General features: G+C 37.8%; 1 protein-coding gene across 1 annotated transcript in view; it reads right to left on the reverse strand.

Annotated features, from left to right (window-relative positions):
- LOC109906898 (E3 ubiquitin-protein ligase MARCH9-like) overlaps positions 1–13607 on the reverse strand; it is a 55650-nt gene extending 42043 nt beyond the window's left edge. The window contains exon 1 of the mRNA XM_020504719.2: positions 11797–13607. Within this exon, the coding sequence (XP_020360308.1) occupies positions 11797–12120 (324 nt within the window). The 5' untranslated portion in view covers positions 12121–13607. The remainder of the gene's footprint in view (positions 1–11796) is intronic.
- Positions 13608–23845: the final 10238 nt, after the last annotated feature.

A 23845-nucleotide genomic window follows, 5' to 3' on the forward strand; every position in this document is an offset into this window, starting at 1 on the left:
TTTCTAATAACTGGTCTAACATTAGAAAGAAGTTATAATAACTGGGCCGACATTATAAAGAAGTTATAATAACTGGGCTGACGTGATAAAGAAGATATAATAACTGGGCTGACATTATAAAGAAGTTATAATAACTGGGCTGACATTATAAAGAAGTGATAAGAACTGGGCTGACGTGATAAAGAAGATATAATAACTGGGCTGACATTATAAAGAAGTGATAATAACTGGGCTGACATTATAAAGAAGTTATAATGACTTGGCTGACATTATAAAGATGTTATAATAACTGGGCTGACATGATAAAGAAGATATAATAACTCGGCTGACATTTTAAAGAAGTTAGAATAACCGGGCTGACATTATAAAGAAGTTATAATAACTGGGCTGACGTGATAAAGAAGATATAATAACTGGGCTGACATTATAAAGAAGTTATAATAACTTGGCTGACATGATAAAGAAGATATAATATCTGGGCTGACATTATAAAGACGTTAGAATAACTGGGCTGACATTAAAGATAAGTTATTATAACTGTGCTGACATTATTAAGACATTATAATAACTGGGCTGACATTATAAAGATGTTACAATAACTGGGCTGACATGATAAAGAAGTTATAATTACTGGGAAGACATTATAAATAAGTTATAATAACTGGGCTGACATTATAAAGATGTTATAATAACTGGCCTGACATGATAAATAAGTTATAATAACTGGGCTGACATTATAAAGAAGTTATAACAACTGGGCTGACATTATAAAAACATTATAATAACTGGGCTGACATTGTAAAGAAGTTATAATAACTGGGCTGACATTATAAAGAAGTTATAATAACTGGGCTGACATTATAAATAAGTTATAATAACTGGGCTGACATTATAAAGAATTTCTAATAACTGGGCTGACATGATAAAGAAGTTATAATAACTGGGCTGACATTATAATGACGTTAGAATAACTGGGCTGACATTGCAAAGACGTTATCATAACTGGGCTGACATAATAAAGATGTTTTAATAACTGGGCTGACATGATAAAGAAGTAATAATAACTGGGCTGACATTATAAAGAAGTTATAATAACTGGGCTGACATTATAATGACGTTAGAATAACTGGGCTGACATTGCAAAGACGTTATCATAACTGGGCTGACATAATAAAGATGTTTTAATAACTGGGCTGACATGATAAAGAAGTAATAATAACTGGGCTGACATTATAAAGAAGTTATAATAACTGGGCGGACATTATAAAAACATTATAATAACTGGGCTGACGTGATATAGAAGTTATAATAACTTGGAAGACATTATAAAGTAGTTTTAATAACTGGGCTGACATTATAAAGAAGTTATAATAACTTGGCTGACATTATAAAGAAGTTATAACAACTAGGCTGACATTATAAAGATGGTATAATAACTGGGCCGACATGATAAAGAAGATATAATAACTGGGCTGACATTATAAAGAAGTTATAATAACTAGGCTGACATTATAAAGATGTTATAATAACTTGCCTGACATGATAAAGAAGTTATAATAACTGGGCCGACATTAAAAAGATGTTATAATAACTGGCCTGACATTATAAAGAAGTTATAAAACTGGGCTGACATTATAAATAAGTTATAATAACTGGGCTGACATTATAAAGATGTTATAATAACTGGGCTGACATGATAAAGAAGATATAATTACTGGGCTGACATTATAAAGAAGTTATAATAACTGGGCTGACATTACAAAGATGTTATAATAACTGGGCTGACATTATAAAGACGTTATCATAACTGGGATGACATTATGAAGACATTATAATAACTGGGCCGACATTTTAAAGAAGTTATAATAACTGGGCCGACATTACATAGAAGTTATAATAACTGGGCTAACATTAGAAAGAAGTTATAATAACTGGGCTGACATTATAAAGATGTCATAATAACTGGGCTGACATGATAAAGAAGTTATAATAACTGGGCTGATATTATAAAGACATTATAATAACTGGGCTGACATGATAAAGAAGTTATAATAACTGGGCTGACATTATAAAGATGTTTTAAAAACTGGGCTGACATTATAAAGACGTTAGAATAACTGGGCTGACATTAAAAATAAGTTATTATAACTGGGCTGACATTATAAAGAAGTTATAATAACTGGGCTGACATTATAAAGATGTTATAATAACTGGGCTGACATGATAAAGAGGTTATAAAAACTGGGCTGACATTATAAAGACGTTAGAATAACTGGGCTGACATTAAAAATAAGTTATTATAATGGGGCTGACATTATTAAGACATTATAATAACTGCGCTGACATTATAAAGAAGGTATAGTACCTGGGCTGACATTATAAAGAAGTTATAATAACAGGGCTGACATTATAAAGAAGTTATAATAACTGGGCTGACATTATAAAAACATTATAATAACTGGGCTGACATTATAAAGAAGTTATAATAACTTGGCTGACATGATAAAGAAGTTATAATAACTGGGCCGACATTATAAAGAAGTTATAATAACTTGGCCGACGTTATAAAGAAGTTATAATAACTGGGCCGACATTATAAAGAAGTTATAATAACTGGGCTGACATTATAAAGAAGGTATAATAACTGGGCTGACATTATAAAGACATTATAATAACTGGGCGGACATTATAAAGAAGTTATAATAACTGGGCTGACATTATAAAGAAGTTATAATAACTTGGCTGACATGATAAAGAAGATATAATATCTGGGCTGACATTATAAAGACGTTAGAATAACTGGGCTGACATTAAAGATAAGTTATTATAACTGTGCTGACATTATTAAGACATTATAATAACTGGGCTGACATTATAAAGATGTTACAATAACTGGGCTGACATGATAAAGAAGTTATAATTACTGGGAAGACATTATAAATAAGTTATAATAACTGGGCTGACATTATAAAGATGTTATAATAACTGGCCTGACATGATAAATAAGTTATAATAACTGGGCTGACATTATAAAGAAGTTATAACAACTGGGCTGACATTATAAAAACATTATAATAACTGGGCTGACATTGTAAAGAAGTTATAATAACTGGGCTGACATTATAAAGAAGTTATAATAACTGGGCTGACATTATAAATAAGTTATAATAACTGGGCTGACATTATAAAGAATTTCTAATAACTGGGCTGACATGATAAAGAAGTTATAATAACTGGGCTGACATTATAATGACGTTAGAATAACTGGGCTGACATTGCAAAGACGTTATCATAACTGGGCTGACATAATAAAGATGTTTTAATAACTGGGCTGACATGATAAAGAAGTAATAATAACTGGGCTGACATTATAAAGAAGTTATAATAACTGGGCGGACATTATAAAAACATTATAATAACTGGGCTGACGTGATATAGAAGTTATAATAACTTGGAAGACATTATAAAGTAGTTTTAATAACTGGGCTGACATTATAAAGAAGTTATAATAACTTGGCTGACATTATAAAGAAGTTATAACAACTAGGCTGACATTATAAAGATGTTATAATAACTGGGCTGACATGATAAAGAAGATATAATAACTGGGCTGACATTATAAAGAAGTTATAATAACTGGGCTGACATTATAAAGAAGTTATAATAACTGGGCTGACATTATAAATAAGTAATAATAACTGGGCTGACATTATAAAGAATTTCTAATAACTGGTCTAACATTAGAAAGAAGTTATAATAACTGGGCCGACATTATAAAGAAGTTATAATAACTGGGCTGACGTGATAAAGAAGATATAATAACTGGGCTGACATTATAAAGAAGTTATAATAACTGGGCTGACATTATAAAGAAGTGATAAGAACTGGGCTGACGTGATAAAGAAGATATAATAACTGGGCTGACATTATAAAGAAGTGATAATAACTGGGCTGACATTATAAAGAAGTTATAATGACTTGGCTGACATTATAAAGATGTTATAATAACTGGGCTGACATGATAAAGAAGATATAATAACTCGGCTGACATTTTAAAGAAGTTAGAATAACCGGGCTGACATTATAAAGAAGTGATAAGAACTGGGCTAACATTAGAAAGAAGTTATAATTACTGGGCTGACATTATAAAGAAGTTATAATAACTGGGCTGACATTATAAAGACGTTAGAATAACTGGGCTGACATTATAAAGACGTTATCATATCTGGGATGACATTATGAAGACGTTATAATAACTGGGCTGACATTATAAAGACATTATAATAACTGGGCGGACATTATAAAGAAGTTATAATAACTGGGCTGACATTATAAAGAAGTTATAATAACTTGGCTGACATGATAAAGAAGATATAATATCTGGGCTGACATTATAAAGACGTTAGAATAACTGGTCTGACATTAAAGATAAGTTATTATAACTGTGCTGACATTATTAAGACATTATAATAACTGGGCTGACATTAAAAATAAGTTATAAAAACTGGGCTGACATTATAAAGACGTTATAATAACTGGGCTGACGTGATAAAGAAGATATAATAACTGGGCTGACATTATAAAGAAGTTATAATAACTGGGCTGACATTATAAAGAAGTTATAATAACTGGGCAGACATTATAAAGAAGTGATAAGAACTGGGCTGACATTATAAAGAAGTTATAATAACTGGGCCGACATTATAAAGAAGTTATAGTAATTGGCCTGACATTATTAAGAAGTTATAATAACTGGGCTGACATTATAAAGAAGTTATAATGACTTGGCTGACATTATAAAGATGTTATAATAACTGGGCTGACATGATAAAGAAGATATAATAACTCGGCTGACATTTTAAAGAAGTTAGAATAACTGGGCTGACATTATAAAGAAGTTATAAGATCTGGGCTGACATTATAAATAAGTTATAATAACTGGGCTGACATTATAAAGATGTTATAATAACTGGGCTGACGTGATAAAGAAGATATAATAACTGGGCTGACATTATAAAGAAGTGATAATAACTGGGCTGACATTATAAAGAAGTGATAATAACTGGGCTGACATTATAAAGAAGTGATAAGAACTGGGCTGACATTATAAAGAAGTTATAATAACTGGGCCGACATTATAAAGAAGTTATAGTAATTGGCCTGACATTATTAAGAAGTTATAATAACTGGGCTGACATTATAAAGAAGTTATAATGACTTGGCTGACATTATAAAGATGTTATAATAACTGGGCTGACATGATAAAGAAGATATAATAACTCGGCTGACATTTTAAAGAAGTTAGAATAACTGGGCTGACATTATAAAGAAGTGATAAGAACTGGGCTGACATTATAAAGAAGTTCTAATAACTGGGCTAACATTAGAAAGAAGTTATAATTACTGGGCTGACATTATAAAGAAGTTATAATAACTGGGCTGACATTATAAAGACGTTAGAATAACTGGGCTGACATTATAAAGACGTTATCATATCTGGGATGACATTATGAAGACGTTATAATAACTGGGCTGACATTATAAAGACATTATAATAACTGGGCGGACATTATAAAGAAGTTATAATAACTTGGCTGACATGATAAAGAAGATATAATATCTGGGCTGAAATTATAAAGACGTTAGAATAACTGGGCTGACATTAAAGATAAGTTATTATAACTGTGCTGACATTAGTAAGACATTATAATAACTGGGCTGACATTAAAAATAAGTTATAAAAACTGGGCTGACATAATAAAGACGTTACAATAACTGGGCTGACATTATAAAGACGTTACAATAACTGGGCTGACATTAAAAATAAGTTATTATAACTGGGCTGACATTATAAAGAAGTTATAATAACTGGGCTGACATGATAAAGAAGTTATAATAACTGGGCTGACATTATAAAGACGTTATCATAACTGGGCTGACATAATAAAGATGTTATAATAACTGGGCTGACATTATAAAGAAGTTATAATAACTGGGCGGACATTATAAAGAAGTTATAATAACTGGGCGGACATTATAAAAACATTATAATAACTGGGCTGACGTGATATAGAAGTTATAATAACTGGGCTGACATTATAAAGATGTCATAATAACTGGGCTGACATGATAAAGAAGATATAATAACTGGGCTGACATTATAAAGAAGTTATAATAACTGGGCTGACATGATAAAGAAGATATAATAACTGGGCTGACATTATAAAGAAGTGATAAGAACTGGGCTGACATTATAAAGAAGTTATAATAACTGGGCTGACATTATAAAGAAGTTATAATAACTGGGCTGACATTATAAAGAAGTGATAAGAACTGGGCTGACATTATAAAGAAGTTATAACAACTGGGCCGACATTATAAAGAAGTTATAGTAATTGGCCTGACATTATTAAGAAGTTATAATAACTGGGCTGACATTATAAAGAAGTTATAATGACTTGGCTGACATTATAAAGATGTTATAATAACTGGGCTGACATGTTAAAGAAGATATAATAACTCAGCTGACATTTTAAAGAAGTTCGAATAACTGGGCTGACATTATAAAGAAGTGATAAGAACTGGGCTGACATTATAAAGAAGTTGTAATAACTGGGCTAACATTAGAAAGATGTTATAATAACTGGGCTGACATTATAAAGAAGTTATAATAACTGGGCTGACATTATAAAGATGTTATAAAAACTGTGCTGACATTATAAAGACGTTATCATATCTGTGATGACATTATGAAGACGTTATAATAACTGGGCTGACATTATAAAGACATTATAATAACTGGGCTGACATTATAAAGAAGTTATAATAACTGGGCTGACATGATAAAGAAGATATAATAACTGGGCTGACATTATAAAGAAGTTATAATAACTGGGCTGACATTAAAAATAAGTTATAATAACTGGGCTGACATTATAAAGATGTTATAAAAACTGGGCTGACATTATAAAGACGTTACAATAACTGGGCTGACATTAAAAATAAGTTATTATAACTGGGCTGACGTTAAAAATAAGTTATAATAACTGGGCTGACATTAAAAATAAGTTATTATAACTGGGCTGACATTATAAAGAAGTTATAATAACTGGGCTGACATTATAAAGACGTTATCATAACTGGGCTGACATAATAAAGATGTTATAATAACTGGGCTGACATTATAAAGAAGTTATAATAACTGGGCGGACATTATAAAGAAGTTATAATAACTGGGCGGACATTATAAAAACATTATAATAACTGGGCTGACGTGATATAGAAGTTATAATAACTGGGCTGACATTATAAAGATGTCATAATAACTGGGCTGACATGATAAAGAAGATATAATAACTGGGCTGACATTATAAAGAAGTTATAATAACTGGGCTGACATGATAAAGAAGTGATAAGAACTGGGCTGACATTATAAAGAAGTGATAAGAACTGGGCTGACACTATAAAGAAGTTATAATAACTGGGCTGACATTATAAAGAAGTTATAATAACTGGGCTGACATTATAAAGAAGTGATAAGAACTGGGCTGACATTATAAAGAAGTTATAATAACTGGGCCGACATTATAAAGAAGTTATAGTAATTGCTTGACATAATTAAGAAGTTATAATAACTGTGCTGACATTATAAAGAAGTTCTAATGACTTGGCTGACATTATAAAGATGTTATAATAACTGGGCTGACATGATAAAGAAGATATAATAACTCAGCTGACATTTTAAAGAAGTTAGAATAACTGGGCTGACATTATAAAGAAGTGATAAGAACTGGGCTGACATTATAAAGACGTTATCATAACTGGGATGACATTATGAAGACGATCTAATAACTGGGCTGACATTATAAAGACGATCTAATAACTGGGCTGACATTATAAAGAATTTATAATAACTTGGCTGACATGATATAGAAGTTATAATTACTGGGAAGACATTATAAAGAAGTTATTATAACTGGGCTGACATTATAAAGAAGTTATAATAACTGGGCTGACATTATAAAACATTATAATAACTGGGCTGACATTATAAAGAAGTTATAATAACTGGGCTGACATTATAAAGAAGTTATAATAACTGGGCTGACATTATAAAGAAGTTATAATAACTGGGCTGACATTATAAAGAAGTTATAATAACTGGGCTGACATTATAAAGAAGTTATAATAACTGGGCTGACATTATAAAGAAGTTATAATAACTGGGCTGACATGATAAACAAATTATAATAACTGGGCTGACATTATAAAGACGTTATAATAACTGGGCTGACATTATAAGACATTATAATAATTGGGCTGACATTATAAAGATGTTAAAATAACTGGGCTGACATTATAAAAACATTATAATAACTGGGCTGACATTATAAATACATTATAATAATTGGGCTGACATTATTAAGACATTATAATAACTGGGCTGACATAATAAAGAAGTTATAAGAACTGGTCTGACATTATAAAGATGTTATAATAACTGGGCTGACATTATAAAGAAGTTATAAGAACTGGGCTGACATTATAAAGACATTAAAATAATATCAGCAGAATATGAGGAACTGAATAAAACTTAAACAAACACTTGTTTTACAGTAAAACGTCAATCCAGGTAAAAGTAATCCAGTATGCCGAACCACCCATCCATCCATCCTCCCACCCACACACCCAACCCATCCATCCAGGCACCCATCCAGTTTGAAGTAAATGCTGCCAGGCTTTGCCCAGAGCCTTATATTTGGCTTCTATTCAAAATATAAGACTCTGACACAGCCAATACTGAAGCTAGCTGTGTACGCCAGTGAGTCAAGTGGAATGGTTGGTGGTGGTGCACACATAGAAATAGAATTACTAGAACGGGCATAGCTCCTCAGACCACAGAACTAGATTATATTTCTATGCCTCATACCCCTTCACCCATCACCCATATTGACTTGAATGGGAATTTCTATGAGAGAATGGTATTCATTGACTACAGCTCAGCGTTCAACACCATAGTGCCCTCAAAGTTCATTACTAGGCTAAGGTCCCTGGAACTAAACACCTCCCTCTGCAACTGGATCCTGGACTTCCTGACGGGTCGCCGCCAGGTGGTAAGGGTAGGTAACAATCCATCCGCCACGTTGATCCTCAAGACGGGAGCCCCTCAGGGGTACGTGCTCAGCCCCCTTCACTCATGACTGCATGGCCAGGCACAACTCCAACACCATCATTAAGTTTGCAAATGACACAACAGTGGTAGGCCTGATCACCGACAACAACGAAACAGTCTATAGGGAGGAGGTCAGAGACCTGGCCGTGTGGTGCCAGGACAACAACCTCCCCCTCAACGTGATCAAGACAAAGGAGATGATTGTGGACTACAGGAAAAGAAGGACCAAGCATGCCCCCATTCTCATCGGCAGGGCTGTAGTGGAGCAGGTTGAGAGCTTCAAGTTCCTTGGTGTCCACATCACCAATAAACTAACATGGTCCAAACACACCAAGACAGTCGTGAAGAGGGCACCACAAAACCTATTCCCACTCAGGAGGCTGAAAAGATCTGGCATGGGTCCTCAGATCCTCAAAAGTTTCTACAGCTGCACCATTGAGAGCACTGGTTGCATCACTGCCTGGTATGACAACTGCTCGGCCTCCGACAGCAAGGCTCTACAGAGGGTAGTGCGTACGGCCCAGTACATCACTGGGGCTAAGCTTCCTCCTATCCAAGACCTCTATACCAGGTGGTTTCAGAAGAAGGCCCTAAAAATTGTTAAAGACTCCAGCCACTCTAGTCATAGACTGTTCTCTCTGCTACCATATAGCAAGTGGTACCGGAGCACCATGTCTAGGTCCAAGAGTCTTCTAACAGCTTCTAACCCCAAGCCATAAGACTCCTGAACATCTAATCAAATGGCTACCCAGACTATCTGACAGGGACATGACTCTGTCCCCTGTTGTGACCACTTAAATAATGAAATAACAATTAAATGACAAAGTTGCTGGGTCTAAGATAATAGGTCATCACTGTAAAAAAATTATCTAGTTGTTTCAACTAATTATTATTAAGTAACTGGTTCCACATCCTTTTTTAATGTTTACTCAACTTCGGTTACCTGAACAACAACAAAAATAGTTGGCCCAATCTCTAACTTGAGAAAATGTAGGAAAAATTCAACTTAAAATTAGCTCATCTTGTCTCATTCACCTAGAAATTATTATTTGGGCATCTTACTAAAAAAATGCAGTGGAACACACAGTGCTTACACACACAGTGCTTACACACACAGTGCTTACACACACAGTGCTTACACACACAGTGCTTACACACACAGTGCTTACACACACAGTGCTTACACACACAGTGCTTTTAACATACTCCTTCCTAATATGGAGTTTGCTCTCAGAAAAGCCTCAATTCATCTGATCATGGACTTTCCAGTGATCCTCCAAGTAATCATTCAATCGAAGTGGTAGAAAGCGGTTCTGAAAGAGAGGTTAATATCATGTCAATCTAAAGAAGATTGATGCTACTTTTAAATCACGTTGAAATGTTTTCTGAATATGTTTGTTTGCCTGTGCTTCATAGTCTATTCACTGAAGGCCCGATCAACTAGCCTGAGAACCAGACAATGTGGTACAACTGGCCAGAGCCAGGTAACAGATAAATGTGTCTTTAATACTTAAAGACGTTTTTTTCTCAATATCAAATCATTCTTGGGTAACAATATAGTACTTACTGTGATTGTTTTCAATTAAAATGGTGAAAAGAAACAAAAACAGCTTCTTAGCAAAGAGCAATTTCTCAAGGAAGAATTTTGCTATAGGACTGTCTGGGAGGGGTCTGAGTGGGGAGGGGTTAATAGAAAATGTGCTGTTATTGGCAGAGAGGTTTGGAACTCTCTTTCTTATTGGTCCATTAGGTAATTCATTGACTGGTGATGTCAACAGGCAGGCCCACATTTCATCCCACCAAAACAGACTGAAATTTCAAGCAGTCTTTTCAAACAGCTCTTACACTAAAAGAGCATGATCATAAGTGTGGAAATAAACTGAGTGTATAAAACATTAGAAACATCTTCCTAATATTGAATTCACCTGGTCAGTCTGTCATGTAAAGAGCAGGTGTTCTTACTGTTTTGTACCCTCAGTGTATATATAAATTACTGGGCCTTTAAGGTTCAATTACAGGTGTAAAAAAACGGCCTGTTCTTTTCTATGGTTTCTCATTTCTGCAACATCCCATTGAATTTACAGATGCTATAAATTAGCACCAACTGTATATTGTATTAACACTATGACAAACATCAAATCTTATAAAGTGATTAAGTGGTGATTTCCATCTGTGCTCCAGTGGCACGTACACCATGTATAATTATCTCAAGACCATGATTATCCAGCTCAGCCAGGCTGTACTGGTTATGCACATCTGTTGTGTCAAGTTTTGGCTGAGGACCAAAGATTCGTTCATTGTTCTGCATGCCTATACTTTCCTTGGCTTATAGGCCCACAAACAAGCCTGCGTGCCAGTCTTTTTATGCTCTTCTGCCATTCGTCACAAGTTCATTGCCAGGCCAATTATTATTCAAGTTTACACGTGGACCGTGACATCAGTCATGCAATAATCCACAATGAGTACTACAATACAAATAATAGTTGTCAGTATTTTCTCAACCAAATCAATTTGTCAACACAGAACACACATAGGCTATTGCCTATGGTTCAATTGAGCAGTGTTGTGTTGTGGCGCGAAAAGCAGGACAACGTGAAGGAGCATGTATCTATCTCGGACTGTACCTGTTCTGGGCCCTGGAAGCAGATACGACAGCGCAGACTGCTTGCGGTGCTGGTGAGCGACACGGTGTCCATGCCCACTTGCAGTTTGGGATCCTTCTCCTCAAAGCCCAGGCTCCGAGGTCGAGGTTCCGTCCCGTAATACTCCTCCTCGTCATCCCGGGAGGAGCAGTCCACAAAGGGAGGCCAGCCGCAGCCGCCCATCCCTAGACCCCGCATGCTGGACGGTCTATCTGCGTCGGATCTGTCGGGCTGTCTCGAATCGTCTCGCATAAAAACCAGCACTTTCAGTTCGTTGAAAAACATTCGGATCCGATATTTGAACATTTTTGACTACATGAATTCTTCGGAAGGGAATGAAACCTATTTGACAATAATGTGGTCTCAATCAAGTATAAAATATGCCGTTCATTAAGAAATGTTATTATTGTTAATAATAATATTATTGTGGTTATTGGTATTATTAATGTTGGTATTATTATTTTTAGCCAATTATTTTACTACATAAACTATGACAAATTTTCACCAATACATCTTCTGAATAACATTACCGATGAGCTTAACAAACTTGTAGGTTAGGCCTACCCTACTGTAAATGTGCTGTCAAATGGTAAGACATAAATGACCACGTCTTGGTTGTTGTCTCTGATGGCATGTGTGTCTAAAACAATGCGGATGGGAGATTTTTCTCTTGAGAAGCTCGAGACACTCTCAATATTCATTACCGAACAACTCTGCGAATGCAGTCTAGTGAGATGTTTCTTCCACCCTTACCACCACAATTGCGTGACAGGCCTATAACGTACAATGTCAGAGTCCATTGCTTGCACTATCGATCTAAATTCTACACATCGTCAAATGCATTGCACTTGGGGTTTGCAGCAAAAATCCATGTTTTGCTACCCAAAGCAGAAGACAGACAGAGTATGACTAGCGGAAGAGAGAGCAACATAGAGCCATAATATAATGTAGAACGGGGTGACGTAGAGCCATAATAGAATGTAGAGCGAGGTGTGAAAAACATTCCATTACCAGTCACACAGTCATATCTGAGACTGTTGTCAAGAATCATAATCCAAAAGGGTGCCGAAAGACGATGTAATGGAAGTTAGGTGAAGGCGTGTGATTATATCGTCTTTGTATTGTTCTTAAGTAGCATCCCAGCGGTCAGATCATGATACTTCTTTTATATTCTATTCCTCGGTAATGTTTCGGATTGATCCATCAAGAATGATCCACCCCATTGCACCCGACGTCCACACAGAGTGGATCCAATTTACAATCCAGTGCATTTGCATGTTAAGTAGCTGTAAATACAGCCACCCAAAACAGCGATACATCTCATCTTCATTCGATACCCATCAGCATTTCTCTTCTGTGTCTTTTATCTTTGCGTTGAAAATATGGTGCACCGAAATGTCAGAATAACAGACCAGAATTCAAAACAACAGTTGCTGCAATCCTTTAATTACAGACGCATAGATAGAGATGTCTACACATCCGAGAGGGCAATTACAGCAGTAATGCCGTTGATATGGTAGGCTAGCCTCTCAGATGGTGACGATGAGGATGATAGCCTACTGCTCGATTTCGCTGCCTGATTTCTCCTCGAAATGGTCGACTTTGATAATGAATCAACGCAGGACCTATACTTCCGGAATTAATTCTAGCCTTCTAGAATGAAAAACTGTATGGCACTTCCCATTTTCTACTCTACAGTTATTAGTCTGTTTCCTCTGTATGATATGGGTGCACCCTCTCTGTATCCCTGTAGTTAGGGATGGGGAGGGCAGATTTCGTTCGGCTGTTGTAGTGACAGGAGACGCTGTCGCTGTCCAAGGTGCTGATCTCGCCTAGTGACGTATACAGTCACAGTGCCACATGGACTACTACACGCCCGGGAAATATAAAGGGCGATGCCTGTCTGAGCGTTTCTTTCTTTCTTTCTTTCTTTCTTTCTTTCTTTCTTTCTTTCTTTCTTTCTTTCTTTCTTTCTTTCTTTCTTTCTTTCTTTCTTTCTTTCTTTCTTACTGCACTGTCGGAAACTAGAAGCACAAGCATTTCACTACATTCACATTAACATCTGCTAACCATGTGTATGTGACAAATACAATTTGATTTGATTTGATTTGAGATTCATAGTGTCATGGTGACGGAAAACTACTGAGAAAGCCACACACACACACACAATCAATTATTGGTGGCTGTTTGACCACTGGCCGGCCCCCACATTCAACATTCTGAACCCATAGCAATGCCCTGCCACCCTGCACAGAATTGATTGGAATGGATTTTTTACACATACTCTTTGCACTTGTACATTTTTCGACATGGAGCCTGGCTTGAGAGGCAGTGCCATGTGTAGGATACTATGTGAAGTCTCCATAAATGGTGGAGGAAGCTGATACTGTATTGGAACTATGTTAGGTATTTATGATATGTGGATGTTTATTTTACATACCATTATTACCATAATTCTCATTGCCTCTCACAGATCATATTAGCTCTGGTCCAGGTAGTTCCTCCATGCTCACTAAAGCCCTGGACCAGAGCTAAGATCATATTTGCTTTCTGTATTCCTACACAAAAACCCCTTACAGTAATTTGAGGTCGTTTCAGTGACTCACAAATACTCTGCCCCACCCCGACTCATCACCTGCCCCCATTTGATCACTTAATGTACCATTCCTACCAATGGCTCTATGGGATGTGATTCAAACTGTAATATAATGATGGGATCACAAGATATCCTTCCTCTCTCCCATACTGCCAAGCATAGCAGGCCTGTCTTTAATGAGCCCTGTAACAATCACCCACCACCATCGCCATGGAGGAAGAATGATCACTACAGGATATCGTCTCCCATACTGCCAGTACCAGGCGTATCAGGGCAAAGCCCTCTTTAGGAGCATCCTGTCTCGTACATTAACACAGTGCAAGGCTGGTTAGTGCAAGCTATCCTCCCTCCCATAGTGCCAGATGTAGCAGAGCAGCCCTCTTCTCTTTATGAGCACTAACAACATCCACCCACCCACCAACGTACCCAGTTGGTCTGTTACATTATTGATAGGCTTGTTGAGCTGTTTGTCTCCTCTTACTGAACCGATGACAATGATTTCCTCTCCTGTTGGTCCTGGCTGCATCGTGACTGAGAGGAGTCTACATCTAAATCCAGACACATCGTTGTTATCTCTTGTCTCATGGTCGCATGGTTTCATCTATAGAAATAGTGTGAATTACATTCTTATCATTCTATTTCTATGGTTTTAACATCATTCTTCCTTCTGTTATTTGAAAAGCTCAGTATAATAGAGAAATATCAGTTACTTTTATGTGGGTATTGATGTATATTATAATAATTGACAAATAAACGGCCATGTAATCAGATCTATAATATAATCTATAATTTTAACAAAGGATGCATATGATATTCCTTACTTCAAGTTTTGCAAAGGCATTGTACAGCACACAACACAGCCACATAAAATGGTTGACTACAGTATATTCAGTCATGTCCACATAATGCAAAATGTGTGTTTTATCTCTGGTCTTCCTTTGTGTGCTGCCTTGCAGAGCTCTATGCTATATCTGTATGGGCCCAGATGGTCATCCCTGTTGGTGTGAATCTCCACAGCTCCTCCACGTTAATACTCCTGGCATATGGACATTCATCACAGGGTAGGGACAGGGCTTCTTCCAAAATGGCACCCTATTCACTATATAGTGCACACTATGGGCTGGCCCTATGAACCCTGGTCAACAGTAGGGCACTAAATAGGGAATAGAGTGCCATTTGTAACATGGACTGGCAGAGGGCCCGCAGGAGAGCACGCTGACAGGATGGGGATGATGGGGACCAGCTAGGTGTCCGAACCCCCCCCCCACACACACACTCACACACACACACACTCTCACACACACACACACACACACACACACACACACACACACACACACACACACACACACACACACACACACACACACACACACACACACACACACACACACACACACACACACACACACACACACACACACAGCAAGGTGTCTAAACCACACTGCTGTACGCACACAGGAAACTTAGAGGACCCAAAGCCCTTACTAGGCACATTTCACTTACATTCATGTTCCTACTACACCCCAAGGGATAGACCCGGGTAGACCACCCAGCCAAGTTGTATACATAGACTATTAAAACAACGCCATGTGATTTGGTTACACTTAAAACAACCCATCTAAGGGCGGGTGTTGAAAATTAGCATGAGCTATGGTGCAACTAATCACAAGATTGTTCAATATGTCAATATTGTTCCCCTATCCAGATAGCCATAATATCAATGTATAACTATGATGGTGGCAATCTGTCAGGCAGGGATAGAATAGGGAATTAGGGAATCTCAAGTTATGTTCCCATTGTTAATAAACTTGTTCATGCTTACTCAACAGGATTTGCCATTAATTTGAATTGGTAAAGTAATGCATTTTGGTCCTACATGGTCTCTTGTGTATTATTACCCAGAGTCTTCTGTCATGGGAACCCACAAGAGGATCAATAGACTTACATTATAGGCTTAAACACATGCAGCCCAATTCTGATATTTCCCCCACTAATTGGTATTTCATTGGTATTACATCAGATCTTTTTCAAAGCTAATCTGATCGATCAAAATAAAAAATGATTGAAAAAAAAATATCAAAATTGGGCTGCCTGTCTAAACGCAGCCTTATACTCATAGATTCATATTTCCAGACACAGGTTAACCCTAGTCCTGCATTCAAAAGCACTTTCAATGGAGATTCTCCATTGAGTATGGCTTTTAGTCTAGGACTAGGCTTAATCTGTGTTGGGAAACTGTCCCATACCCTTGTGCCTGAGAAAATTTCCTCAATATTTGTTCCAGTCCTGATGCTTTTTAACCCGACATTACACTTACAGTATGTGGTATTTTTATTCAATAGACAAAGTAGGACTAATTAGCAATCTCTATCACACGGTTTCACAATTGGCAGCCTGCAGGATTTTAGTTTTTTTCTCTAAAAAGACTGTAAAATCACCAGGAATTTAGCTAAAAATGTGTTTAATTTAGGAAATCTGTTCCCAAGTATTCCCACGAATAAAGAGAAATATGTGAGTGTCTCATTGTAATCAATGCACAAAATTATGATTTTCAAATACAATCTCTTTTTGGGCTAAGTTGTGGTCAATTTTCAGTGTACAGATGATTTTAATTAGGCCTATATTCCGACCCCCGACCATCCCCTCTGACAAAAATAGGCCCGCAGCTGAATATATAGTAGTTGCCGAACCCTGCGTTATCATATTGTATTACAATTGTCAGAGACTCCAGTGACCCAAGTTATAGACTGTTTTCTCTGCTACCACATGGCAAGCGGGACAGGTGTTGTGCCGAAAAGCTCCCCACTGCCAGAATCCCCCCCCCCCTTCGCGTGAACGCACACGCACTCAAATCTTCATTGCTGCGACTTGCTTGCTAGTTGAGATTTCTGATCACGTTAGGCTGCGTTTCATTTGATTTTTTATGTCGTTTGATAGTGGGGAGGCACTAATAATGTCTGCAGTTTTCGGTTTGGCTATTTGTTTCAAGTGTATTAGTCCATAAATAAATCTCTTTGCCAAAATTCATTATCTCTCCCATGTCTTATTTGACTATTCATTTTTTTTCCACCTTTATTTAACCAGGTAGAATAGTTGAGAACAAGTTCTCATTTGCAACTGCGACCTGGACAAGATAAAGCAAAGCAGTTCGACACATACAACAACACAGAGTTACACATGGAACCAACAAACATACAATCAATAATACAGTAGGAAAATGTATATACAGCATGTGCAAATGAGGTAGGATAAGAGAGGTAAGGCAATAAATAGGCCATGGTGGCAAAGCAATTACAATATAACAATTAAACACTGGAATGGTAGGATGTGCAGAGGATGAATGTGCAAGTTGAGATACTGGGGTGCAAAGGAGCAAGATAAATAAATAAATACAGTATGGGGATGAGGTAGATTGGATGGGCTATTTACAGATGAGCTATGTACAGGTGCAGTGATCTGTGAGCTGCTCTGACAGCTGGTGCTTAAGCTAGTGAGGGAGGTAAGAGTCTCCAGCATGTAGTGCATGCATTTAGTTTTACTTGCATTTAAGAGCAGTTGGAGGCCACGGAAGAAGAGTTGTATGGCATTGAAGCTCGTCTGAAGGTTAGTTAACACAGTGTCCAAAGAAGGGCCAGAGGTATACAGAATGGTGTCTCCTGCGTAGAGGTGGATCAAAGAATCACCAGCAGCAAGAGCGACATCATTGATGTTCCAGAGAAGAGAGTCGGCCCTCCAATTGAACCCTGTGGCACCCCCATAGAGACTGCCAGAGGTCCGGACAACAGGCCATCCAATTTTACACACTGAACTCTATCAGGGAAGTAGTTGGTAAACCAGGCGAGGCAATAATCGTTTTAGTTATTTATTTCACCTTTATTTAACCAGGTAGGCTAGTTGAGAACAAGTTCTCATTTGCAACTGCGACCTGGCCAAGATAAAGCATAGCAATTCGACACATACAACAACACAGAGTTACACATGGAATAAACAAAACATAGTCAATAATACAGTCGAACAAAATAAAAATAAAAATCTATATACAGTGAGTGCAAATGAGGTAAGATAAGGGAGGTAAAGCAATGAATAGGCCATGCTGGCCAATATAGCAATTAAACACTGGAATGGTAGATGTGCAGAAGATAAATGTGCAAGTAGAGATACTGGGGTGCAAAGGAGCAAGATAAATAAATACTGTATGGGGATAAGGTAGGTAGATAGGTGGGCTGTTTAGAGATGGGCTATGTACAGGTGCAGTGATCTGTGAGCTGCTCTGACAGCTGGTGCTTAAGCTAGTGAGGGAGGTAAGAGTCTCCAGCTTCAGAGATTTTTGCAGTTCGTTCCAGTCATTGGCAGCAGAGAACTGGAAGGAAAGACGACCAAAGGAGGAATTGGCTTTGGGGGTGACCAGTGAGATATACCTGCTGGAGAGATGGCACTGTGATAGACTGCATCCAGTTTGTTGAGTAGAGTGTTGGAGGCTATTTTATAGATGACATCACCGAAGTCGAGGATCGGTAGGATGGTGAAGGATGCTTTGTTGCGATATAGGAAGCCAATTCTAGATTTAATTTTGGATCGGAGATGCTTAATGTGAGTCTGGAAGGAGAGTTTACAGTCTAACCAGACACCTAGGTATTTGTAGTTGTCCACGTATTCTAAGTCAGAGCCATCCAGAGTAGTGATGCTGGATGGGCAAGCAGGTTCGGGCAGTGATCGGTTGAATAGCATGCATTTAGTTTTACTTGCGTTTAAGAGCAGTTGGAGTCCACGGAAGGAGAGTTGTATGACACTGAAGCTCGTCTGGAGGTTAGGTAACACAGTGTCCAAAGAGGGGCCAGAAGTATACAGAATGGTGTCGTCTGCGTAGAGGTGTACCAGAGAATCACCAGCAGCAAGAGCAACATCATTGATGTATACAGAGAAGAGAGTCGGCCCAAAGATTGAACCCTGTGGCACGCCCATAGAGACTGCCAGAGGTCCGGACAACAGCCCCCCGATTTGACACACTGCTCTATCAGAGAAGTTGTTGGTGAACCAGTCTAGGCAATCATTTGAGAAACCAAGGTTGTCGAGTCTGCCAATAAGAATGTGATGATTAACAGAGTCGAAAGCCTTAGCCAGGTCGATGAATACGGCTGCACAGTAATGTCTCTTGTCGATGGCGGTTATGATGTCGTTTAGGACCTTGAGCGTGGCTGAGGCGCACCCATGACCAGCTCTGAAACCAGATTGCATAGCGGAGAAGGTACGGTGGGATTCGAAATGGTCGGTAATCCTTTTACGGCTGAAATCAGCGGAAATTTCAGAGCGCCGACTGTAGTACTCGATAAAACTCAAACTTTCATTAAAACACACATGCAAGATACTCAATTAAAGCTACACTCGTTGTGACTCTAGCCAACATGTCAGATATGTAAAATGCTTTTCGGCGAAAGCATGAGAAGCTATTATCTGATAGCATGCACCCCCCGAAATACCTGAACGAGACGTAAACAAAGGAATTAGCAGTAGCCGGCGCTACACAAAACGCAGAAATAAAATATAAAACATTCATTACCTTTGACGAGCTTCTTTGTTGGCACTCCTATATGTCCCATAAACATCACAATTGGGTCTTTTTCCCGATTAAATCCGGGAAAAAAAAGCGCATTCTGATCCAGGAAAAAGAGCCTTTCAAAAACGCAACGTCATTTTTTTTAAATAAAAAAGTTGCCTATAAACTTTTACAAATCACTTCAAACTACTTTTGTAAACCAACTTTGGGTATTAATAAACGTTAATAATCGATCAAATTGATCACGGGGCGATCTGTATTCGATAGCAGCAAGTCTTGAAATCATTGTTCATTTTTTTCCCTTTCATAACTTCCTCGGTGCACCCCAAGACAGGAAGTGCCTAATCGTCATCACACCAAGGATAAACCAGCAATGAAATGCCAGTACTGGCGACATCGTGTGGAAGCTGTAGGCATTGTAAACGGGACTCTATATATTTTCTCTCGCCATAGACAATACATAGACTGGCGGATTAATATCTTTTTTGTGTTTTTTGTGAACAGTTTTCCTTGGGATTTTTACTCCTAAACAGGTTCTGTTATAGCCACAGGCGTGATTCAACCAGTTTTAGAGACTTCAGAGTGTTTTCTATCCACACATACTAATCATATGCATATACTATATTCCTGGCATGAGTAGCAGGACGTTGAAGTTTTGCGTGATTTTTAACAAAAAGCTGCGAAAATTCGCAGCATCCCAAACAGGTTTTCGAAGACCTTAGAAAGACAGGGTAGGATAGATATAGGTCTGTAGCAGTTTGGGTCTAGAGTATCACCCCCTTTGAAGAGGGGGATGACCGCGGGAGCTTTCCAATCTTTGGGAATGTCAGACGATACGAAAGAGAGGTTGAACAGGCTAGTAATAGGGGTTGCAACAATTTTGGCAGATAATTTTAGAAAGAGAGGGTCCAGATTGTCTAGCCCGGCTGATTTGTAGGGGTCCAGATTTTGCAGCTCTTTCAGAACATCAGATATCTGTATTTGGGTACAGGAGAAATGGTGGGCGCTTTGGTGGGATGCTGTGGTGGGTGCCGGGCAGTTGACCGGGGTGGGGGTAGCCAGGTGGAAAGCATGGCCAGCCGTAGAGAAATGCTTATTGAATTCTCAATTATAGTGGATTTATCGGTGGTGACAGTGTTTCCTAGCCTCAGAGCAGTGGGCAGCTGGGAGGAGGTGCTCTTATTCTCCATGGACTTTACAGTGTCCCAGAACATCTTTGAGTTAGTACTACAGGATGCAAATTTCTGTTTGAAAAGCTAGCCTTAGCTTTCCTAACTGCCTGTGTATATTTGTTCCTAACTTCCCTGAAAAGATGCATATCACGGGGGCTATTCGATGCTTATGCAGAACGCCACAGGATGTTTTTGTGCTGGTCAAGGGCAGACAGGTCTGGAGTGAACCAAGGACTATATCTATTCCTAGTTATAAATTGTTTGAATGGGGCTTGCTTGTTTAAGATGGTGAGGAAGGCACTTTTAAAGAATAGCCAGGCATCATCTACTGACGGGATGAGGTCAATGTCATTCCAGGATACCCCGGCCAGGTCGATTAGAAAGGCCTGCTTCCAGAAGTGTTTTAGGGAGCGTTTGACAGTGATGAGGGGTGGTCGTTTGGTCGAAGATCCATTACAGATGCAGGCAATGAGGCAGTGATCGTTGAGATCTTGGTTGAAAACAGCATAGGTGTATTTGAAGGGCGAGTTAGTTAGGATGATATCTATGAGGGTGCCCGTATTTACGGATTTAAATTGTACCTGGTAGGTTCATTGATAATTTGTGTGAGATTGAGGGCATCAAGTTTAGATTGTAGGATGGCCAGGGTGTTAAGCATGTCCCAGTTTAGGTCACCTAGCAGCACGAGCTCAGAAGATAGATGGGGGGCAATCAATTCACATATGTTGTCCAGGGCACAGCTGGGGGCAGAGGGTGGTCTATAGCAAGTGGCAACAGTGAGAGACTTGTTTCTGGAAAGGTGAATTTTGAGAAGTAGAAGCTCGAATTGTTTTGGTACAGACCTTGTTCTGAAATGTTTATTGCTTGCCTACATTTTACTCCCTCCGCCAGACTTCAAGGCCTGGCACACTTGAGAATCATTTTGGTAGCTCATGTTGACCAGTAGTGTGTGCCACAGAAAGCAAAATTAGAGCATAAAGAAACATAAACATTTATTTTAGAAACATTTTGTAATGTTTAAGAAAATAAAGTTAATACACAAATATTATCACACAAAAACATCACAGAAAGTTACGTTTGTTAATTAACATTAAATAGGAAATACACATTTTAATCTTTGCATAATAAGATAAAAAATGACAATAAATCAAATATAAACTATCAAAATAAAGAAAGTTGCACACTCCATATATAAACTCTCAGTCATTTAATGGGTTTTTACCAACATTTTGGCATTACTGTGCCTTCCTCAGGGTAATGTCATGAATACTTGAACCAGGTTATGTAGACAAACAGTGTAATTAGTGCAACCAATGACAATAGTGAAGGGTGTGTCATAATGATTAAGTTAATTCAAATGAATTAGTGAAAATGGTTAAAAAATGTAAAATATATATATTGTCTGTGGCATATTAAATCTATTACGCTATTGTTATCATATAGAAACATCATTTAATATTATACATCATATTACATTGTTGTTTAATTACATTTCACATAATTGTTTCGTATTTCATTTCATATTTGTTACATTTAATCTTTTGGTTCAACATTAATGTATAATGAGCATCATCAACAAGGGGAACATATTAGGTGTACACTAATAAGCTGTAGCAAGATTATATCAATTTATAAGACTTGTTCTTAAAAAAAAGATTTGTTCATAAAAAGGGCCTGAGATCAAAGTCAATATTCAGACCACTAGGGGTCAATGTTTTTAGATATGATATCCAGTAAGCCTACCTTTATAGTAGTAGGATCTCGATGTTTCCTCCTCTCCTTGGTAGAGCAACATGCTCAATGCCTGTGTATTTGAGGGAGGAGATTGGATGGTTAGCTTCAACAAAGTGAACTGCTACAGGATAGTCAATGTTCTTACACCTGATTGAGCTGCGGTGCTCAGCTTGTTTTTATTGTCTTTTCGTTTGTCCTACATAAGCTTTTCCACATGAACAGGTGATGAGATGGATTCCTCCCTTGGTGTTGCATGAGATGATCCCCTAACAGGGGTCTTTCCACCTGTATGTGGGTGTCTGAAGAAAGACGCTTTTATAGTGATATTGCACTGTGCGCATGAGCCACATTTGTTGTTCTGCATGTCAGATCTCACCAAAATATCTCCAATATTGCGACCACGCTTATAGACCACCAGTGGGGGTTCCATGAAGAGGTGTGCAATTTTTTTGTCTGATTGCAGAATATGCCAGTGCTTTTTCAGGGTTGCTTTCATTTTCTCCGAACCCTTGGTGTACTTAGTGCAAAAGATGGTTGCGTTGTTTTTATTCTTTGGTTGAGTTTTTAGTAATTCCTTTCTTGGTTTTTGAAATATTTTCATAATTTCAACATAAAGAGTTTTGTCCTTGTAGCCTCTCATTTTGAATGTATCTGTCATTTCTTTAGCATTGCTGTCCAAATGTGTCTGGTGGCCACAGATTTTTTTAACCCTGCATAACTGGCTGTATGGTAGAACATTCTTGAGGGGAAGGGGATGCATACTATCAACGTAGCAGGGCATTGCAGTCTGTGGGTTTTGTATAAAAATCTTATGATAATCCATAAGTCCAGGTAGTTTATTTTTCTCTCATCAGTCTGCATGGTGAATTTGAGGTATTCAGAGCTCTCGTTTAGTAGAGTTAGTACCAGTTCAGTAAGTTGTAATGCAAGGGTAGAGGGTAGAGTCTCACTGCAGCGCCTGCAAGCCTCCAG

Source organism: Oncorhynchus kisutch, linkage group LG17 (assembly GCF_002021735.2).
Source record: "Oncorhynchus kisutch isolate 150728-3 linkage group LG17, Okis_V2, whole genome shotgun sequence".
Taxonomy (NCBI): Eukaryota; Metazoa; Chordata; class Actinopteri; order Salmoniformes; family Salmonidae; genus Oncorhynchus; species Oncorhynchus kisutch.